The sequence below is a fragment of the Lynx rufus genome, unplaced genomic scaffold (assembly GCF_022079265.1).
Source record: "Lynx rufus isolate CCGP_SWC_20201006 ecotype Redwood Valley unplaced genomic scaffold, mLynRuf1.p SCAF_4, whole genome shotgun sequence".
Lineage (NCBI taxonomy): Eukaryota > Metazoa > Chordata > Mammalia > Carnivora > Felidae > Lynx > Lynx rufus.
In genome coordinates, this window is record NW_025814856.1 from 5,111,229 (window position 1) to 5,132,798 (window position 21,570).

The following is a 21,570-nucleotide window of genomic DNA, read 5'->3' on the forward strand; positions in this document are numbered from 1 at the left end:
TACCCCTCCCTTAAAATTAGGTTGTTGTCTTGTTAAGTTTTGAGAGTTAAAAAAAAAGTGTATATTCTGGATACAAGTCCTTTTTCAGATACGTGATTTGCAATTATTTTCTTCCAGTCTGTAGACTGTAATTTTCCTCGCAGTGTCTCTTGCAAAGCAAAAGTTTTACATTTTGATGATACTCACTTTATCAATTTTTTAAAGTGGATTGTGCATTTGGTGTGGTGTCTAAGAAATCTTTGCCTCACCCAATGTCACAAAGGTTTTCTCTTAGAAATTTTCTGTTTTGGGGGTGCCTGGGTGGCTCAGTCAGTTGAGCATCCAACTCTTGGTTTTAGCTCAGGTCATGATTTTGAGTTCATGGGTTCGAGCCCCACATTGGACTTTGCACTGACAGCGTGGAACCTGCTTCAGATTCTTCAGATTCTGTGTCTCCTTTTCTCTCTGTGCCTCCCTTGTACACTCTCTCTCTTTCTCTCTCAAAAATAAATAAATATTAAAAAGAGAGGGGGAGGCATCTGGGTAACTCAGTTGGTTAAGCATCGGACTTTGGCTCAGGTCATGATCTCACAGTTTGTGAGTTCAAGCCCCACATCAGGCTCTGTGCTGACAGCTCAGAGCTTGGAGCCTGCTTCAGATTCTGTGTCTCCCTCTCTGTCTGCCCCTCTCCTGCTTGCACTCTGTCTCTTTCTCTCTCTCTCAAAAATAAATAAACATAAAAAATTTTTTTTTAAAGAGAGAGAAATTTTCTGTTTTTACATTTTAGAACAGAGGTCGGCACACTTCTTCTGTAAAGAACCAGATGGTAAATATTTTCAGCTTTTTGGGCCATATGGTCTCTGTCACAACTACTCAACTATGTCACTGTAGTGCAAAAGCAGCCACAGACAATACATAAACAAAAGAGTATAGCTGTGTGCCAATAAAACTTTATTTGTAAAAACAGGTGGTGGGCCATATTTGGTCCACAGACCATGGTTTGCCAACCACTGTTTTAGAAAGTCATCTTTTTGGGGCGCCTAGGTGGCTCAGTTGGTTTATCTCCAACTCTTAATTTCAGCTCAGGTCATGGTGTCATTCATGGTTTGTGAGATTGAGCCACACATCCGGGAGGGGGGGGCGGAGGCTCTGTGCTGACAGCGCAGAGCCTCCTTGAGATTCTGTCTCCCACCCCTGCCCCTCTTTTGTGCACGCACTCTGTCAAGTAAATAAATAAACTTAAAAGAAAAAAAAAAGTCCTTTTTTTACCAAGCAGAGAGGACACTCCACTCTGAATAATGAGAATGGGGTAATTATTGCCCAGTTCATCACTGGTGAAAGCAGGGGGAGGGAGAAGGCAGAACAGTAGGTGCCTAACTCAGAACAAAGGTGAGGAGAGGGAGAGAGAAAGGAGAAAGGAAAGAAGATAAATGTTTGAATCACCTTTTGAGCAGACTTCCTTGTGCATTTTAATTTTTCAGAGTTAACCCTTGCACTTTGGTTCAGGCTTCAGCAGACGTGGTTAGTTGGTTTGTTTGTTTTTACGCTAATCTGTCTTAAAGACTCGTGGCTGCAGATGCTTTAACAGATTCGTGGAGTTTTTCATGAGTGAGTCCATTATTGCTGGTGGTCCCATGCCTTCTACTGAAAATTGGTATTTATTTAACCATTCTCTAACTCATATTTCGATTCTGTCTACCATCTTATGAGCTATGGGATCATGGGTTCCTCACATACTTCCCTGCACGTATGTGATTATTCCTGGAGAACAGATTCCTACGGTTCTGAATCAGAGGGTAGCATTTCTATTAAAAATTTTCATAGGGGCGCACCCGGGTGGCTCAGTCGGTTAAGCGTCCGACTTCAGCTCGGCTCCTGATCTCATGGTACGTGAGTTGAAGCCCCACGTTGGGCTCTGTGCTGACAGCTCAGAGCCTGGAGCTTGCTTTGGATTCTGTGTCTCCCTCTCTCTCTCTCTCTGCCCCTCCCCCTGCTTGCACTCTGTCTCTCTCTTTCTCTCTCAAAAATAAATAAACATAAAAAAGTTAAAAAAAAATTTTTTTCATAGACACTACAGGTTATCTGCCAAAAAGGTTGTATATACTTGTATCAATGGTGTGTGAGGGTGTTTTCCCCCCTGATCCTTAGTCACATTGGATTTTATCCATTCTGGGTGGTCTTCTGTCTGACTGCCAGAAGGTGGCATCTTTTTTGACATTTTCCTCATTATTCATGAATTTGAGCTCTCCATGGTTTATTAGCCATTTGAATTGCCAGCGTCTATTAGTTGTGGCTCATATCCTTTGTCCACTCTCTGTTAGTGATGTGTCTTTTTTCTTATGAATTTGTAGATGCTCTGAATCAAGTGGTCTCAGCCTTGGGAGTATTGACATTTGGGGCGGGACGTTTCTTGGTTGCGGGGGCCATCCTGGGCCTTTTGAGATGTTTAACAGCATCGCTGACTTCTACCCACTAGGTGCCAGTGGCACACCACCACCTGTATTCGTGATAACCAAAAGGATCTCCAGACCATGCCCGGTGTCCCCTGGGAGCGCCAGGTCACCCCAGCTGAGAACCACCGACCTAAATAATATAATAGGTGTAGCACGTATTTTCTCCAAGTCCGCTGTTTGTCTGTGTATGGTGTCTTTTGCCGTACAGAAGTTCTTAATCTTATGAAGTCTGACTTTCCAGTCATTTCTTTCGATGCTAACCTATTTTATAGAGAACAGGGAGCATAGAACATTTTCAAATAAATAAAAGAAATGCTGGGAGAGTGGACTAACTTTGCACGTTGTGTGTGGTCGGAAGCAAATTAGGAAGTGGGAAGGTAGAGAAGAGCCAAATGTTTCCAGCAGGAAAAAAATAAAGTAATAAAATACAAAACACACCACACCTAACTCCTCTCTCAGTGCTGACTCAGGGGGGGGGGGGTGGGAGCTGTGTTCAGGTTTTTACATAACCGCAGGCAAGGCTATTTTTGAAGAAGGCTGCGTGAGTGCTCCTGACAGCGGGCACCGGGTTTTCAAGCGTGAAAGCAGGGCTGGGCAGGAGGGATCTGGAGAAAGGGGTGGGCCGCCCCCGAGACCTCCCGGCTGGTGGGCAGCAGGGCCCCTTTCTCAGAGATAACACTTCAGCCCCATTGGAGCGAGTGCCTGCATAGTTAGAGGCAGGGATGTGGGACATCTTAGATGTGGCAGCCGCATGGCCAGTTGTGCCTCCAGATGAGCCGTCCTGGTGCTCTCGGCTGCATTGATCTGGACTCCGCTCTGAAGCCATCTCTGTGCTGTGATGCTTCCCGCCGAAAGTGAAGGCTTCTGCGGGCGGCCGAGGGCATTCCAGAGCCTGCAGCCTTTGAAGACCAAGTGCCTCTGACTGGTGGAGAAACCCTAACCTCTCCCAGTTCCGTGGCTGTGGCCTTCGGAATAAAGGGATGCAGATTGCCGTCGTCTGCCTGCCTGAGGCCAGACAGGCCGTCTGAGTCAGGGTGCTCAGGTGCACATCGCGGGCTCCTTGGTACCCAGCTGCACCAGTAGTGCACGCGGAGATGAGAGAAGGCTCTTGAGATGACCCGAACACTTTTCACAGGAGCTTGAGTTACGGCGCTAGAATTGTTTGTGGGTGTTGTTTTGTTTTGTTTTTTAAGTCAGCTCTGTGGAACTCATGACCCTGAAATCAAGAGTCACACGCTCCAGGGGCACCTGGGTGGTTCAGTCATTTAAGCATTGGACTCTTGATTTCGGCTCAGGTCATGATCTCACGGTTCATGGGGTCGAGCCCCCTGTATCAGGGCTCTGTGCTGATGGCGCAGAGCCTGCTTGGGATTCTCTCTCCCCCTCTCTCTGCCCCTCCCGCACTCGCACTCTCAAAATAAATACAGAAACTTAAAAAAAAAAAAAAAAAAAGCCACTTGCTCCACTGACTGAGCTAGCCAGGCCCTCCTATTTGTAGGCTTTTAGAAGCTCCTTAGGAAGAGAAATGGTTGAGCTTGAACTGCTTTGTTTTGTTTTAGAGCGGTTTTCGGGTCGCAGAAAGGTTCCGCCCCCAACGCACAGTCTTCCCCGTTAGTCACATCTTGTGTTGGTGTAGTGCTTTGTTAGAACTAAAGAATCTGTACAGTTTGCCTTAGGGTTCCGCTCTTTGTGTTGTACGTTCTGCGGGTTTGGACAGATGTGTGATAACACGCACGCACCGTGAAAAGATCACACAGAATAGTTTCGCTGCCCTAAAAATCCTCTGTGCTCTGCTGTTCTTCCCTCCCTCCCTCCTAACCCCCGACAACCACTGGTCTTCTTACTGGCTTTAGAGTCTCGTCTTTTCCGCAGTGTCATATAGTTGGGGTCAGTCAGTGCGTAGCCTTTCACACTTAGCAATGTACATTTGAGGCTGCCCCAAGTCTCCGGTCCCATAGCTCATTTCTTCCTGTCACTGAATAACACTCCGTTGTGTGAACGCACCAGACAGTTGGAGTCTCTTTCTCCACTCGCCTGTTGAAGGGCATGTTGGCTGCTTCCGGTTTCCAGACAATTACGAATGAAGCCGCTGTAAACATCCGTGGGCATGGTTTTATGTGGACCTGAGTTGAACTTGTAGCATTGAAAAGAAAACCCCGAAGTGCCAGTCACGGTGTTTTGCCTTAATGTCCTGCAATGTGGACACTTGGAATTTACTTGACTTTTTTTTTTTTCTTCTCTGTCTCAGATTTTTAAAAAATACAATGTCTAATGGTTATGAAGACCACATGGCCGAAGACTGCAGGGATGATATCGGGAGAACGAATTTAATTGTCAACTACCTCCCTCAGAACATGACCCAGGATGAGTTACGGAGTCTGTTCAGCAGCATCGGTGAAGTCGAATCTGCAAAACTCATTCGGGATAAAGTAGCAGGTAAAGGAACCGAGAGGGTTTGCGAGGGGAGCTCGTGGCCCTCCCGCGGGGCACTGCCTCCTTGGCCGGCGGCTCTGCAGTGCTCCTTGGTGCAGAAGGGGCCGCAGCCTTGAGCCGATGGCTGTGAAGTTTCGTTTTTATCTCAGGCTCTACTTTGCCCTGGCCCTGGCGTTAAGATTTGGACATAGGTTCCCAAGAGTTCATCGTAAGCCAGAGTGCGCGTACATACAAAGTGCGGTGGTGGGAGGGGAGGGAAAACGAGGAAACCCCCGCAATGAGGACCGCTCAGAGCTGTAAGAGACCAGAGAATGACAGCCTGGCCCGGCTCGGTCCCACCTGTGGAAGCGACGCTGGCCCGTGGCAGAACATGGAGCGTCCCCCTGGGTGGCCCTTCCTGGGCTGTGGGCTGTGCTGTTTGCTGTCACGCAGTCACATCAGCTGGAACCTCTGAGACACACGGAGCTTGACCTCTTGTGGAGCCGGAGCAGGGCAGCCGATCAGCAGGCAGGCAGTACAGTCGGGTGCCGGCTGCAAACCCCGCTCTCCCGCTGCCTCCGTGTGCGACCCCTAAGCCTCAGTGGCACCCGACGTAAAGTGAGGATGGTGGCTCCCACATCCTGATCCTTAGTTGCCTCGAACGGGTTTGCAGACACCTGGGAAGGCCATCCTTATGGAGCAGCCTCCATCCTGAGAGCATGGTTTCAAGGAGCAAAACATGGAAAGACCAGGTGCTACAAAGCACTTCCTTCCTTTTGTCCCCAGGGAGGAGCATTGTTTTAGGGAGCTGTCCTCCTCCTCCTCCCTCCTCCTCCTCCTCCTCCTCCTCCCCCTCCCCTTCCCCTTCTTCCCCCCCTTCTTCCCCCCCTTCTTCCCCATGCCCCTGTTCTCTCTTCCTCCCCCTTCTCCTCTTCCTCCTCCCCCTCTCCCTCCTCTCCCCCCTCCTCCCCCCCCTTCCTCTCTGCTCTGGTGAGCTGAGCAATGGGCAGTCCCCGCAGGAGGGCTCTGGCTGCCACCCTGGGCTGTGGGGCTATGATTCTCTCACTGAAAACTAATTTAAAACTTAAAAAACAAAAAACAAACCTTTATTACGGAAATAAGATAATACCTTGTTGTATTCAAATCTACATAAAAGTAGAGTAACATATGGGACCCCGGGTACGCATCGTCCTACTTCATCCACTCTCAGCTTTTGCTGGTAACCTGAAGATTCCTGTCCCTGGGATAAGTCCTGGAGAGGCCAGCTGACTGCTGTACAGGGAATTAGTTCCTCAGAGGGGGCATTGAATTCAAAAGTCTTTTAAGGACTCTCCCAATTCTGAGAGTCTGTGATTTTAATAGATGTCTTCTAAGTAGGAATTGTAGCTAATACCCAAATTGAACAGTGTTAGAATGTTCTAGAAGCCATTATCTTTCTCCTGTTTCAGGAGACCATCCTGAATAAGAGAGTCCTTGTTCAGAGGCATTTTAAAATTCTCCTATGCTACTAACAAGTCTTGCCTTTCTCCTTTTGTGTTCTGGTGGAAGGGAATTTTTAGCCCCGTGGATGTTCCTGAGCCTTGCATTCCGATTTTGCCAGCATTCTCGTGGTACCTGGCTTCTTTGTCTGTTCACTTGTTGTGGTTTTCAAAGGAATGTGAGCTATGTTAATAGGAACACCTAGGTTTGGCGAGATCAGGCCAGAGAGAGCTGGTTCGGGGAAGGAGGTAAAAGCAGCAAAGAGTAATTTGGAAATTATTTCAGTTCAGAGATAAACTTTTTCTTCTCTTCGGGCAAGATAAGTAAAGGGTACCAAGAATTGTGGAGGAGGTGAGCCCAGGCTCGATTTCAGCTCGGCATCTTGCTAACAGTTCCTTAAATTGGATGACCGGACCTTCCCGGAAAGCTTACTGTGTTCCCACCTCTGTCCTGCCGCCAGCGTGTGAAAACCTCGCCGGCCTTGCTGCCTCTTTGTCCTCTGTTCCGCTGCTCTGGTGAAACCCCAGACACAGATACGTTCACGGCTTCTTCCTCCTGGCCGGAGAGAGTCCTGCATCCAGACACACAGGTGCCCCGTGGAACCAAATTCCCAGCTGAGCTCAGCCTGCCACACGGGCCTCCCTGGCCCTCCCAGCAACCACTTCAGGCCCGTTTGCACCCTTCATTCTTGGCCCATGACTGCCTTTCACCTCGTAATGAAAATAACAGCCACCTCTACCTCTGTTCTATCCTGGCACTTCTCCATCCCAGGAGCCTCTGGCCAGGCAAGTGCGTGCTTGCCTGGGTCTCTTTGGGGCCGCCTGACCAGCGTTCCGACACGCTCCAGCATCTGTCCTCTTTGAGAATCCTTGCTGAGATTCTCTGACTTCCTCTAGCCCAGGATTTTTCCACTTGAGCACTCCTGACATTTGGGACTGGAGCATTCTTGGACGGGGCGGGGGGGGGGCATCTTGTGCATTGTGGGACGTGGAGCAGCATTGCTCGCTCCCACCTTCTATGTCCCATGGCATCTTCTGAGTCACGACAACTGAAACATGCCCCAGACATTACCGGGTGTCCCCAGAATCCTCCCCCTCCTCCCTGTGAGAACCACTAGTTGTTGTCCTCCCTCCCATTCACAGAGCTGTCAGTGGACTGTCTCCTCTTCCTTCTGGAAGCTTCCTCTCCCCCTTGGCTCCCACGAACCACCTGCCTGAGGCCTTGCTTTGCCTCTCCTGCAGCTCCTTCCCAACCATTCACTTAGTCTTTCGGGTTATTCCCATGCTGCTCCTCCCTAAGCCCGTCCTGGGGAGAGCAGACGCCCCTCCATAGCTTCACTTTATCCTCAGTCTGCTGCCTGTGTGTCAGGGGAACTACTCTCCCGAGCTTCACACCCCTCGACCCCTCAACTTCAGGGTTTTCCAGACTGACCTGGACTCTGTCCCACCAGCTGCTTTCTTGTTTCTCAGCATCTGCATCTTAACAGACGACACCAGGTTCACTCAGTGCACTCCAGTCAGAGATCTAAGCATGACCTTTGACGCATGTCCCTGGCATTCATCCTTCTGGGTGCTTCCGCCCCTTTTCCTCCCGCCCCCACCCGCTGTCTCAGATCTAGATGAGGCCACATCACTGTCTGCCTGCACTAGCGTTCTGGCCTCTTAACCAGCCATCTGTGTTCCCTCCAGATGGTTCTCTTCACTGCGGCAAAGGAATCTCTTTAACACTCCACATGTGACCCTGTCACTCACCTGCTTTAAAACTCTTAGTCCCTGGCCCTGCTTGCTTTAGGGCACCTTCTCTGCTCAGCCATGTCAGCATTAGATGCTGCTCCTGGTCTGGGTTCCCATAGCAACCAGGCAGCTGGCAGTGTGGGCTTCCACACTGTACTGAAGTTAGAACTTTTTGGTCCAGTAGGTCCGTATGGTTCTCAGAAGCAGAAACCCCATATGTCCGTAGATACGACCATAATCAGTGCTTGTTGAATGAATGAATGAACGAATGAATAGGTCTAGCGATTGGAGAAGAATGCAGATCAGCATGGATGTTGATTTGCTCCGCAAATATTTATTGAGTGCCAGCCATTGGCCAGGCACTGGTGACGGGAGGAACGAGGAACGGGTGGTGGCTGGGTTATCGGGAATATTTGGGAACGTCTGACATGCTGGCTTCCAAGATGCAGCATGTTTCTGGCTGGCCAGGCCCCAGCCCCCGTGCTGGGGACATGTATTTATTGCTCCCTGTTCCATCCACAATCCCTAGCTGGTCCTACTGTGCAACCCTGTCCCACTCTCTGCCTGGGGTCTGGTCCCTCTGCAGATGCCATATGGCCCAGGAGCCAGCCTCCACCCTCCTGGACTGTCTGTCCTGCTGGCCACTTGGTCCCCAGCCTCCAGCCCATTCGCTCAGCTTCTGGCTCATTGCCATGCACCTCTGGTCAGGATAAAGCCCACACTCCTGCCTGTGGCTCCCAGGTCTCTGGGGCGCTGTCCTCCTCCTCCCTAGCCGCTGTGCTCTCCACTCACCCTCCTCTCAGCCCTGACTGAGCTGCTTGTCACTCCCCAGACAGACCCTTCTCTTACAGTCTCACGATTTTGCAGATATTGTTCCCTCTGTAGGAAAGCCCTTCCACACCAAGCCAGCCTGACCGCTTTTTGTTTTCTTAATGTGAATCACCTTTGTCCCGTATATCAACAACAACAGTGTGAGGCAAAAAGGAAAAGTTTAAATTACCCCAAATCCCACCACTGTTAGCTTTGTGCTTTGTGTCCTTCCATACTTTTTTCTTTCCACATTTGTGGTCATAAGCAACTACGTGTTTTTAGAAAAATGGGTTTGCACCACTCAAGCTGTGCTGGAAACTTTTCTTCCTGTACCTGTGAATGCTTTTCTATCATTGAACATAAAGCAGTCTCGTCAGAAGAGCGGCACAGTGTTCTGTTGTATGGAGATTCTGAGTTCACGGCAGCTTGTGACCACATTTCCATATTTACAAACCCCACTGAGAAATATCCTGGTGCAAACCTTCACTCACCGCTCGTTCGCATTGGGGGTCTTCTAGAAATGGACCATTAGATGGGAGGGTGTGGACCTTCCTGGACCCTGTCACCAGTTGACACTGGTGCCGTCAACTGGGCCAGGGGGGTTTCTCATCTTGCCCAACCTAAGTCACAAATGACATCTGATTGGGGTGGTCATTCACTCTAGTGACGTTCTAGTGGCTGTTTGTACTCTTCTTTTATAAAATACCCTTCTTGTCCTTTGCCCATTTTCTTTCTTGTGGGGGCATTCGCTGTTAATCTTGCTCATTGTCTCATTAACTCGCCCAAGACCTACTCCTCCCGCTGTGAAGTCTTCCCTTGAACCCCTGCAGACATCTAAAAAGGAAGAGCTCTAGGGGCGCCTGGGTGGCTAGTCGGTTAAGCGTCTGACTCTTGATTTTAGCTGAGGTCGTGATCTCACCGGGTTCGTGGGATCGAGTTTTGCGTTGGACTCTGCGGACAGTGCGGAGCCTGCTTGGGATTCTCTCTCTTCCCCTTTTTCTCTGCACCCTCCCCCCCAAATAAATAAACTTTAAAAAAAAAAAAAAGGAAAGTAGTTTTAAAAAAATAAAAGTAAAATTTTCTTTTAACGTTTATTTATTTTTGAGAGACATAGCACTAGTGGGGAAGAGGCTGAGGGAGAGGGAAACACAGACTTCAGAGCAGGCTCCAGGCTCCGAGCCGTCAGCACAGAGCCCGACGTGGGGCTCAAACTCACAAACTGTGAAATCATGACCTGAGCCAAAGTCAGATGCTTAACCGATGGGGCCACCCAGGCACGCCTCAAATTTTTTTTTAAATAAAGGAAGAACTGGGCTCTACGGGCCCTCTCACGTTGCAGGGCAGTGCCTGTCCTCAGGGTGTTCCCCTCCCTCAGCTGTCCACCCCAGGTGGATTTGAGAAACACTGAGGGATGAAAACGTTATATCTGGCTGCTCTGGATGGCAAATGTAACACGAGATGCCAGGGCATTGTCTCTAGGTTTTAACCTCGTCTAGGGGTGCCTGGGTGGCTCTGTTGGTTAACCGTCTGACTCTTGATCTCGGCTTGGGTCGTGATCTTGCGGTTCATGGGTTCGAGTTCTACATCGGGCTCTGCGCTGGCTGCTTGGGATTCTCTGTCCCTTTCTCTCTGCACCTCCCCTGCTCGCTCGCTCGCTCTCTCTCTCAAGATAAATAAATAACCTTGTCTAGAGAGAGTGGTGTTTGGAAATGGAAGAGCATTGGCTCAGAGGCCACCCGGCAGGGCATGAGTAGTGCTCGCAAGGAGGCAGCCTCCATATTCTCCAGGCAGCGGCTCTTGGCCTGCTGGCCACCAGGAGAGACCCTAGTGTCAGGCCCTGCCCAGGCCTGCTCGGTCAGCCAGTCTGGGCTGTTTGAACATCTGTGATGTAAGCTTTCTGGAGGACGGCAGTTCTGGTTCAGGACCAAGTGAAAGAAGCCGAGCTCTTCCCGCAGTGCGGGGATGGCGTGAGCTGGGGGGAGCACTGGCTTCTGGGATATCCCTTGGCCTCAAACCCAGAGTTTATTCATGCTTCATCCTTGGCCGTTCTCTTTCTCATCTGCTGCCCCCTCCCCCTCCCCTAGATCTTCACCCTGGGGGTCTGCTTGACCTCCCCTGCCAGCACCGACCCCGGGCAGGCCCTGCCTGCCCTCTGTAAGTCCCAGCAGCCTGTGCAGGATCCGTGCCCTGCCTGAGCGCTGCCCCTGTTCCACCACCAGGCCTCAGACCTTCCTCTGTCAGGGCTTGTCTTCCGTTGCCCTAAATGAGGGAGCAGCACCTGATGGGTCTTCGTGGCCTTGATTCTAGCAGGCTCACCGTGTCTAAGGGACAGGAGAATCATCCGTAAGGAGATTGGAAGTACACCTGCCTGACCTCTTGGGTCCTTGAGCTTGAGGCAGGCCCTCGGGAGCTGTGTCATTACCCTGCACGGCTGATAGACCCTGTTAGAGAAACAGGAACTTGGGGGCCTGCTTTGGGAAGTGAGGGCCTCCCCCAGGTGCCCACTCTGAGTATAGACCATTGAGGGTCTGCAGAACCGGGGAGCCCCACTCTTCCTCATTCACTTCCAGCAGCAGCTCTCAACCTGGGCTCCACATTGGGATCGCTGGGGGGCTTTAAAAACTGCTGAAGCCACCCCCACTCTTACTACACCCCACCCCCATGCTGATACTGGTTCAGGTTCTGGCCTGGGCAGTGATAGTTTTTAGAAACTGCTCTGGTGATTCTGGCAAGCAGCCGAAGTCGAGAGCAGTTGGTTTCTGGTGAGCGGCCAGGTGGAGGCAGGGACTCGGCACTGTGTTAGGCACTTTCGCCGGTGGCCTCATCCGGTGGGTGCAGTGCAGGGCTCCTCTTCACTCCTCACCTGCCTTCCCTCCCACAGCATGCAGGTGCCCGCTGTAGAGGGTTGGATAGACTCTCAGGGGACAGGGCCAGCCCAGAACAGGGTGTACAGAGATCCCTCCCCATGAAGCTCCCTCCTACAGCAGCCCATCTGTGGGCCTTTCGGTGGCTCTGCCTTCTGCTGCCCGCCCCCCGGCACCTCCCTACCCAGCCTCGCTCCCGGGCTCTGCCTGGCAGCCTGTCCCCCCCACCCCCACCCCCACCCAGCAGCCACCTCTGGGCCATTCCCCAGCTCGTCTTGTTCAACTGTGCTGGCTGCCTTTCGTTTCCTGGAACACACCAAAGTCTCCTCTGCCTCACGGGCTTGGCACCTGCTCTTCTGTCTGGGCTGCTTGCCGCCAGCCATCCCAGGGTCATGCCGCGAGTGTTGGCTCCTCACTGGGTGCTTCTGACCACCCTGTCCACCATGGGCCTCACACTCATGAGTCCCTCACACCACCGCGGAAATTTTCCTTATAGCCCCCCGGGCGGCAGTTTTGTTGGTTAGTTTCTTGCTGCTTTGCCGTCGGCTGGCCCATCAACCGTTAAGGCACAAACTGTCTTCCGCTGTGATCATCAAACCCCCTGGCCAGCCTGGCCTGGGGCCTGGCACATAGTAGGTGCTCACTTAATACTTGTCAACTCATTGACGAGAACCGGAGGGGAAGCAGGCCTAGGAAAGGAGGCAGTGGCCGCTTGAGGGTGTGTGACTTCCTGGGTGACGTTGGCAGTTGTCCTGGGAGGCTACCCAGGAAGAGTGTGGCTGGCACAAGAGCCAAGGGCAGAAACCTGGGGGTCATCTCAGTGGGATGGGTAGAAGACTAAGCTTGGGAAGGGACAGCTGGGGAGAAGGAAAACCCAGAGAAAGAAAACCTGGCGTTGCTGCTCCATTCTGGGGGAGGTGACCCCTCCAGTGAGTCGGCCGTGCCCAGTGCTGCTGAGAGCTCGGGGAGCTGCGTCCTGACCGTCTCTGGGGGTGGCACCTGATGGTCGGACTGCCTCGGTAGACTGGCAGTCTGCAGTGACCACCCTGGGGCCGGGCCACCAAGTGCCTGGGAGGCGAGGAATCAGGACCCGAGGGTCGGGCAGGACCCATGTTTATATGCAAGAGCAGCCAGCTGTGGCTGAGACACAGGAGTGTGGCCCAGGTACGAGTCCTCATCAGTGTCTGGTCTCCCCTAGCAGGACTTGGGCCACCTGTGGCACTGGCAGTGGAGGAGATAGGTGGTCTAGGGTTGGGCTTGGCCTTGTGGGAAGAGCAGAAAGACGAGAAGACACAAGTGTGGGTCGTGCCGACCGAAGAGGCAGAGAGTCCATCCGGCGGTCAGGCCAACGGGCTCCATGGCCTGGGTGTGGTGACAGATGGGCAGAGCAGGGTTGGAGAGCAGGTGTTTGGGAGTAAAAATCCCAGCAAGCCTGGAGTTCAGTCAGGAGTCTGTACCATAGACATTCTGCATTCTCAGCGTTAATGTTTGCAGTTTGGACCTTTTGCGAGGGCCCTAAAGTTCCCAGCCTGGAGCCAGTTGTGGTTTTCTGTACTGTTTTCTGAACTTCTGATTCTGACTTTCTTGCTAGTTGGGCGCCAGCCCCACAGCCCCGCTGCTCCGGGGTCCTTGCTCTCTGGGGTTTAGGAGCTACTAAGTCTCTGAGACCCATGGGGTTTTGTTAGAAATATGGTTGTGGAAGGGCAGGTTTGGGTTTGTTTCTTTCAAAAGGAAAGCGGCCCGTGCAGCACTGCAGGTGGCTTGTGTAGTTGCTGTGTCCTGAAGGAGGGAGTACACCTCCGCGAGGTGCTCCCGGGGCATGGGCCACGCACGGACTTCCTTCCAAAGCCTGCGGTTTTGGGGGAGGGGGGTACTTTTCAGTGGAGGAACTGCCGGCCTCGGGGGATCCTGGCCAGCGCCAACACCAACAAAGCGATAGGTCATGGTGACAGCACGCAGCCCCCAGTACGATGTCAGGAGGAGGGCCCCTCGCTCTGGGGTCTTCCTCCCAAAACCCGTCACCCACTGCAGTCTCGCCATGAGAAAAACATCTGACGAACCCAAGCTGCAGGAGAGTCTACAGAATTCCTGACCAGTCCTCCTCGAAGCTCTCAAGGTCATCAAAAACGAGGAAAGTCTGAGAGCTGTCCCAGCCAAGAGCAACCTAAGGAGACGTAACAGACTACATGTCATGTGAGATCCTGTGTGGCCTCCTGGGACGTAAGAGGACTTTGGGGGGAAGCTGAGGCAATCTAAATCAAGTGTGGACTGTGGTTAATTGTAATGTATCAGCATTGGTTCCTCGGTTGTGACAGATGTCTCACCCGGATATAAGATGTTACCACCGGGGAAAACGGGGTATGGGGTCTGTGGGAACGCTTTCTATTACCTTTATAATTTCTCTTTAGATGCAAAAAAATAAAAGCGTTTAGGGTTTTTTTTTTTTAAGAAGTGGCAAAACTGGGTTAGGCTCTCTGCTGGGTTCCACATCTCATTATCCACCTGAGGGTCTGGGTTCAGCCGGCACCCAGAGACCCCCGCCTCATGCGGCTCAAGGCCTGGCATGTTTTCTACCTGCTTGTTATCGCCCTCCACCAACCAGAGGAATGGAGCGAAGCTCACCACTCTGTCTCTGTGCCCAGAGCCGTGCCTAGCATTCGGTGGCTGCCCGCCAGCACGGCGTGTGGGTGGGTAAGCAGTGGGCATGTCGGTTCTCCTCTCTGGGCCGCCTCCTGCCTGTCCTCTGTAGCGAAAGGACAGGCCTCCTTCCACTGGGCCCCTCGGCCTTGGCTGCTCTCTGGGCTCCTGGGAACCCACAGCCCCTCCCCTGCTGGGCTGCATCCCTCCCGTAGCATGCCGTTGGCGGTCACTCCTGCCACTTCAGTGTTTCCCAAAGAAGAGGTGGGGACACCCACGCGTAACCTTGGCTTCCTTTGGGAAGAGCTCAGGTGTCGTTATCCCTTGGACTTGGGCTGATGGTGCTGTCACATGACAGCCGCTGCCAGGGGAAGCCTGGAGGCCTGGCCGGGGCCGTGAAGGCAGGTGCACGGCCGGCCGGGGACTTCCCTCGGCTCCAGCTTCCCTTTGTGCTCCACGTCATCTGCTTTTTAGCTGGGTTGTAGGTGTTCGGGCAAGTGAGGGAACCAGCACTGGGTGGCACTAGAGCCCAGCAAGCCTTCCCGCTGTTGGGGTGCAAGCAGGGGAGAAACCCCTGGACGCAGACGGGTGGCCGTCATGCAGCTCTCCCCACCTGCCCATCTCGCCCACTCGTGACCGTCCTCTCTCCTCACCCTTGGAGTCCCCACATCTCAGCCGGGACTGGGGGCACCGATCATCATCATTGCTTTTGTGATGGGTTCCACGGGATGCCGTTAGTAGCACAGTGGTTGTTTTTAAACGGCCCTTTTAAAGAAAAAAAAAAATTAACAAAAGTAACACTTGTCCATCGTAGAAAATTTACATGTCGGCCAAAGAAGCGTGATGGTGACCGTGGGTCTTCTAACCCCACTTCCAGGAGGCCATGGCTTTTAACGACCTTGTCCTTTGGAGCCCAGTCGCACATGGTCCTATTCACCCTCCCTGGCTGTCGGCCGGTTTACCAGTGTGCACGTGTTCTCCCACACAGGGCACAGCTTGGGCTATGGCTTTGTGAACTACGTGACTGCCAAGGACGCGGAGAGAGCGATCAACACGCTGAATGGCCTACGGCTCCAGTCAAAAACCATTAAGGTAAAGAGCTGCCATCGCCACCTCGTTCCTGGCCCCCCGGGGTCTGTGCTGGGTCCCCCGGCCTGGGGGAGCGACCTCCCTGACCTCACCTGGGCGAGGGATCTTCCCCTTACTTGACCATCACTATCAAAGGGACCATTGGCTTGGCCATTTCTCGGAGCCCTGGTGCATTTGGGGCATCTGGGGTGCCTCCTGTCTGCTTAGAGTTGAAGCATTGCATGTCAGACCACCCCAGGCCATGCTGGTGCCTCTCAGCCTCCTCAGCCCCGTGAGCAAAGGGAGAGTCACCGTGAAGGGCACTTAATCGAGGGCAGTCCTCTCCCCGGCCCAGGGTGTGCCGTCCTTGTGCCGAGCGAGTATGTGTCTGGCCTTGCCCTCCTGTTCCTTCCTGGTTTGTTGCCGCAGCGACAGCAGCAGCATTGTCCCTCACGCCCTCCCTGCCAAGGTCTCTCCCTTCCTCCCCAGTCACAGCCAGGTCATCGAACATGCATTTGCTAATGTTTCTTGAGTACCTGCTATGTGTCAGACAGTGAACAGATGAATTCCTGCTCTCATGGAGGGGCGTGTGTGTGTGTACACGCATGTGTGTGAGCACGTTCCAATAATAAACCGAAAGTCCCGTGTGGCAGAGGTAAGTGTTGCGGAGGTACATGGTGGGGGATGTTCTGGGGGGTGGCTTCGTGTTGACCGGTGACTTGAGGGATGCAAGGGAGCCACCAGAGTCACTCCCAGTTGAAGGGCTGTGGTGGCTTCCTGGGACGAGCGGGCAGGTCCCCCAGGCCTCGCAGGACAGCTTCCCCCGCCCTCATGTTCTCAGCTGCTGCCACTTACCCCCCCCCCTCCTGCTCTTGGTCCAGAGCCCCACCTCCTCCCCATCCCCAAGTGTCTGTCCTCTGGCTCATGTGATCTTGCGCAGCTCCGGACCCAACCTGGACGACTTTGGTGTTTTCCCGACCTTTACTCCCTACTGCACCCTCCTCGAATAGGCCTCCTCCCACTGCCCCAGGCTGGTGCCCTGACCTTGCTTCTTGCAGCAGCCTGGGGTACCATGCCCACCCACTTCACCTGTAGATCTGGCAGGTCAGCCGCTGTTCCTGAGACGCATGCCTGCCGGCGTCCTCTGCCTCGACAGGAAGCCACGTGGAGTGAGATTGCCCTTGAGCCTTTGGACCTGCCGGGTCCTCCCACCCCATCTCCCATCCCTCCGCTTCATGTGGGTGTCCAGAAAGGTCCCTCTTGGGCTTTATATCAGGGCTGGGCTTCCTAAGCTTCCCTGGACATCAGAGCCACCTGGGGTACTTTTGCCATAAAGGTTCCCAGGGTTGTGGCTCGGGCCTCCCCAGTCACACTGTGGGGTGGCCCTGGGAACCCGGATTTCTTCCCGCCTGCCAGGGGAGTCTTGCAGTCTGGCTGTTCGCAGCACATGTTCATTTGGAGGGCGGTGTTCCATTTCTGCTGTTGAAGTGTTTGTGGTATGGATTGCTCAGTGGTTTAGTCGTCCCTGAACCCCCCCTGTGGACTAGACCTGCGTGCACACAGGCCCTGCGCGTGGTCCCCGAGGGCAGGAGCGCTGCCCACACATCTCTGTGGCCAGCACGGGCTCCCAGAGGCTCCTTCCACTGTGGAGCCTGGTGAAGGAAGCCACGTGTCACAGCCTTTCCACGTGTCTAGTGACTTTTGTTCCTCTCCACCAGCTCCGCGTTGTTTATTCTCAGCCCAAAGCTCCCAGTCTGTTAGGAAGGATCTGTTGTATTTAGAAAATGTTTGCTGATGCCAGGAGGGCAGTTACTCTTATTCAAATGCTGAAAACTCTTCATTACACAAGTGTGTTCTGGGGGCCAAGCCCTCTGCCTGGCTCTGGGTTCCATGGCCGATGGGTGCCCTCAGCTAGCTCATGTGTTAACACAGATGTTGATTCCCAGACTACCATCTGACTGGACCTCACATGGGCTCCACCCGACTCGTAAGGCACTGAGAGTTTCCCTCAAAGTCAGAGTTGAGACATAGGAGAGCAGGAGGAGGTAGGGGTAAGGAGGGCCGGGGTGGGGATACGAGGGTGTTCTGGGCAGAGGTGTCTACAGGGGCCAACGTGTGCCTCTTACGGACACACGTGTGCTGCAGGAGACATATTGGCTAGCACATTACGGGAACTGCAGGCTATCCCCAAGGTTGATGCCCCATTTCTCACCCACAAAGGCAGGACCTTTCCAAAGGCTCGCCTGCCCCCCAGGCTCTGCGATCATGGCACCCCGCGGCCCGCCTGGATGTGCCCTTGACCTCACTGGCATTCACTCTGTCCTCTGTGGTTGTAACGTCATTCCTTGATCTGAGTAGGGTGTAAGGAGTTTCCCGATCCCTGTGCCCTGTGACGGCAGTCCAGACAACCCCAGTGGGTGTGTGTGTGGAGGTGACAGGCTGAGTGTGTCACAGCACTGATCTTGTGTGATTCACGTGACCGGTACCTGTCAAGGGCCTGTAATGGGCCAGGTCCTTCCATACCTTGTCTCTGTTTTCCTCACCCCAGCCTGGGAGAGATGATCCCCAATTTAGGGTTGAAGGAACTGATGTGTAGACTTGTGACAGGTCTCCCAAGGTCACACAGGTAGAGCGGGGCAAAGTCAGGGTTTGAAACGAGTGCTGTGGCTCTGGGCACTTACCACCCCTGCCTGGCAGCTTCCCCAGCCCAACGTGGGAGGTGAACACCAGGAACCAAACAGTGTAGCTTGGATTAGCCGCAAACAGAGCCCAGGAGCCTGCGGTGCAGTTAGGCGGGCATTATTAATAATAACAGCAATTGCTTTTATTCCCTCGTTCGGCATTTAGTCGCTGAATGCCTGCTGTCCACCTGCATCTGTTCTAGGTGCTGGTGATACAGCAGCAAAGACAAAAGTTGTGCCCTCATCGAGTGTTCTACACAGCTAAATAAGTGAAACATATAGGATGTCAGACCAAGATAAATGCCATGGGGGACATTTACACGGAGGCGGCGGTGGTGGAGGGGGCTGGGCACTGCTTGTGGGTGGGGGGCTCCGGGGCGAATCAGGTGGTCAGGCAAGTGGGTTTGTTTCTTAGGACCGCCATAACAAAGCACCACAAATGGTCTTGGGGGGTGGGGGTGTTAACAGGGATTTGTCCTCACAGCTCTGAAGGCCATACGTCCGAGACCAAGGTGTGTGGCCAGGTTAGTTCCTTCTGCGGCCATGAGGGAGAGTCTGTCCCGGGCTCTCCCCTGGCTTGGGGGTCGCTGGCCACTCTGGCGGTCCTAGGCTCATGGAAGCGTCACCTGGGCCGCTGCCTGCGTCTTCACTTGGCGTTCTCCCTGCGCGCACCTTTGTCCAAATTCCCCCTTTTTCTGAGGGCACAGTTACTGGATTTGAGGCCCATCCTGCTCCGGTGTGACCTCGTGTTCATGAGTTACATCTGTGACAACTCTTTCCCAATAGGGCCTCGTTCTGCTGTGCGGGGTGGGATTAGGACTGCGACATATGAATTTGTTGGGGGACAGCCCTTTATAGGAAGGTTTCGTGAGCACGTGCCAGGAGAAGACCTGCCTGGGGCAGAGGAGCAGGTGATGCCGAGACCCCGTGTCATGGAGCCTCTGGGGCGCCAGGTGCTCCAGTGCAGTCTTCTTGGAGGCTGACCTGACTCTGAACTTGATAGTGGCCGGAGAGGGAGGGAAAGCTGCGGTGGTGGTCAGGCGCCTCGAAGAACCTGTTGTCAGAAGCACATTCGGCTGTAGAAGGCGTTTTTCTCTCTGGGTCTTCATCGAGAGATGATCATGGTCAGTACCAGCCTCTGCACTGCTTCTCCAGTGCCAGGGTCTTGGTTTGAGGATGCTCTTTCCCACAGTGTCCTTCAGTAAAGGCCAAGGGCGGACCCCAGATGTAGCCCCATCCAGACAGATCTGCAGAGGGCCAGACAGGATGGTCGTGGGAGGCCTGGCCTCCCCCTGTGGCCGCTGACTGGGGCCTTTGGTGAAATGGGACAGCCAAAAATTGCAGCCACGTCCTCTGGCAAGAGTTTGAATGGGGGTGTTCTGTGGGCTGGTGATGCAGACCTGGAGAGTTGAGGCCCAGATGTGAGAGTTGACACCCTTTGGAAGTTGAGGAGCGTGACCAAGCCCCAACTGGACTGGTCAGCCACCTGCCGCTTTGGAGGGCGCTGGGGAGAGCCCGCAGGCCAAGGTGGCCTCTTTATCTCAGGGGACATTGCCATATCTGCCCCACTTGCTTGGAGGCCGCCTGCCCCCACCAGGACCTGGTGCTCTGGGGCATCTTCCCGATCAGATCAGGGCCACTTCTGTTCTACTCTCTGACGTTCAATCTCCGTGATCCTCGGCACCTCTCTGGGGGAAGCTGGGCTCTGACCACACCACATAATTTCTCATTCGTTCTCTGTCTCCTGCTGGACCACATTCTGCTCTGCTGGCAAAGGTTGTGTCTGTCGTCCCTCTTAGGGAATGTCATAGATTTGGACTCAGAAGCACGTGAATGCCGGGGCCGGGGTGGGGTGGGGGGCAGTGTGTTCCTGCCCACGTGTTTGGTACTGAGGGGCCACACTTCTGCCCCTTCTGGCAGGCCTGAGCGTTGCAATGAGAACACACCTGTTGTCTGTGACCTTGTGCTGCCTGGTGACGCCTGAGAGGTCGTGTCAGTTCCTGGGTTATGGTCTCAGGCTCTTGGTCTCCTGAGCTTGTGACTCTCAGAGAGAGCATTATTGTGCATAGGTTCCAGTCCCCAACCCTTCCAGAGCATGACTCCCTGCCTCCTCCCTTCTTATTTCCCAGCCTCCTGACTCGGATCTGACTCCATTGGGTGTCATTGAGCCCTGTCCCTTCAGGCCACACAGGGGCCTTGTCCCAGCTGCTCCTTCCCAGCAGGGGTGTGGCCTTTGTCCCATCCCTCCTTTTTTTTTGTTTTTTCAGAGAGAGAGGGCCCAAGTGCCCCTGTGCGAGTGGGGAGAGGGGCAGAGGGAGGGAGAATCTTAAGCAGGCTCTAGGCCCAGCTCAGAGCCGAGAGAGCTCGATCTCATTCATGCCTGTGAGATCATGATCTGAGCTGAAATCAACTTAACCAACTGAGCCACCCAGGTGCCCCTCCCATCCCTGCTGGCCTGCACGGTCCATGGCCATCCACAGCCATCACGCTGACCTGGGAAAGCACCAAGGCCTATCTTGCCATCAGCCCCTGAAGCCTCCCGCGTCTAGTGCACACACCTACCATCTTATCTGAGCGGCTGCAGAAGTTCCTTGCAGGGTTTATTCGGTTTTGCAGAACAAAACCCCAAAAAGTATGGAGTCATTTAACGTCAAACACTGAGTGTTAGACTGCGGGCTCCCCAGCACCCCAGGGTCCCCCGTGGGCTCCAGTGGTAGGTTTGCCTGTTGGCAGGTGGTGTCGCCGTGCCTTCCCCCCCCCCCCCGGCAGCACCCAGCTCCCTTGCCTGCTGCCCTTTGGGCTCTTCACTGTCCAGAGAAGGGAGAGGCCACGGTAGGAGAGACGGCTGTGGTTGAGTCCTGGCCCTGTCTGCAGCCACCCGTGGGCCCTCAGTCTCTCAGCTTTGAAACTAAGACTATGTCTGCCTCACTGTGGGGCGTGAAGTCCAGGTGAGAAAATGCTACGGGGTGTCCATCTGGCTCGTGGCTTGGCCCGCGTGAGCTCTCACGCATGCTGCCGCAGATGGTGAGTGTTGGAATGATTTCTCACCAGAAGGGTGGCTTTTTCTCGCCCCCCAAATCTAACCCCGTCTCCCTCGATGCTTTGGCCACACACCTGCCCTAACCCCAGAAAGTGGTTTTGTTTTCAAGGTGTCGTATGCCCGCCCGAGCTCAGAGGTCATCAAAGACGCCAACCTGTACATCAGTGGCCTCCCAAGGACCATGACCCAAAAGGATGTGGAGGATATGTTCTCTCGGTTCGGGCGAATCATCAACTCCCGGGTCCTCGTGGATCAGACCACAGGTACGGTGGGTGGCCCAGATGTGGGTGAGGTTTTCCTCCAGACGGACTCCAGAGTTTCCAGGAAGACAAATCACTGCTTGATTCTCAGCGTCAGTAGTCCTTCCACCAGGGAGCACAGAATCAGAATGAGGAGACACTGGCTTTTGTTTTA

At 53.7% G+C, this 21,570-nt stretch overlaps 1 protein-coding gene across 1 annotated transcript in view; it reads left to right on the forward strand.

Annotated features, from left to right (window-relative positions):
- Positions 1–21,570, forward strand: part of ELAVL1 (ELAV like RNA binding protein 1) — a 42,404-nt gene that overhangs the window by 8,286 nt on the left and 12,548 nt on the right. Inside the window, exons 2-4 of the mRNA XM_047094973.1 lie at positions 4,681–4,868; positions 15,356–15,459; positions 21,266–21,419. Of these exons, the coding sequence (XP_046950929.1) occupies positions 4,697–4,868; positions 15,356–15,459; positions 21,266–21,419 (430 nt within the window). The 5' untranslated portion in view covers positions 4,681–4,696. The remainder of the gene's footprint in view (positions 1–4,680; positions 4,869–15,355; positions 15,460–21,265; positions 21,420–21,570) is intronic.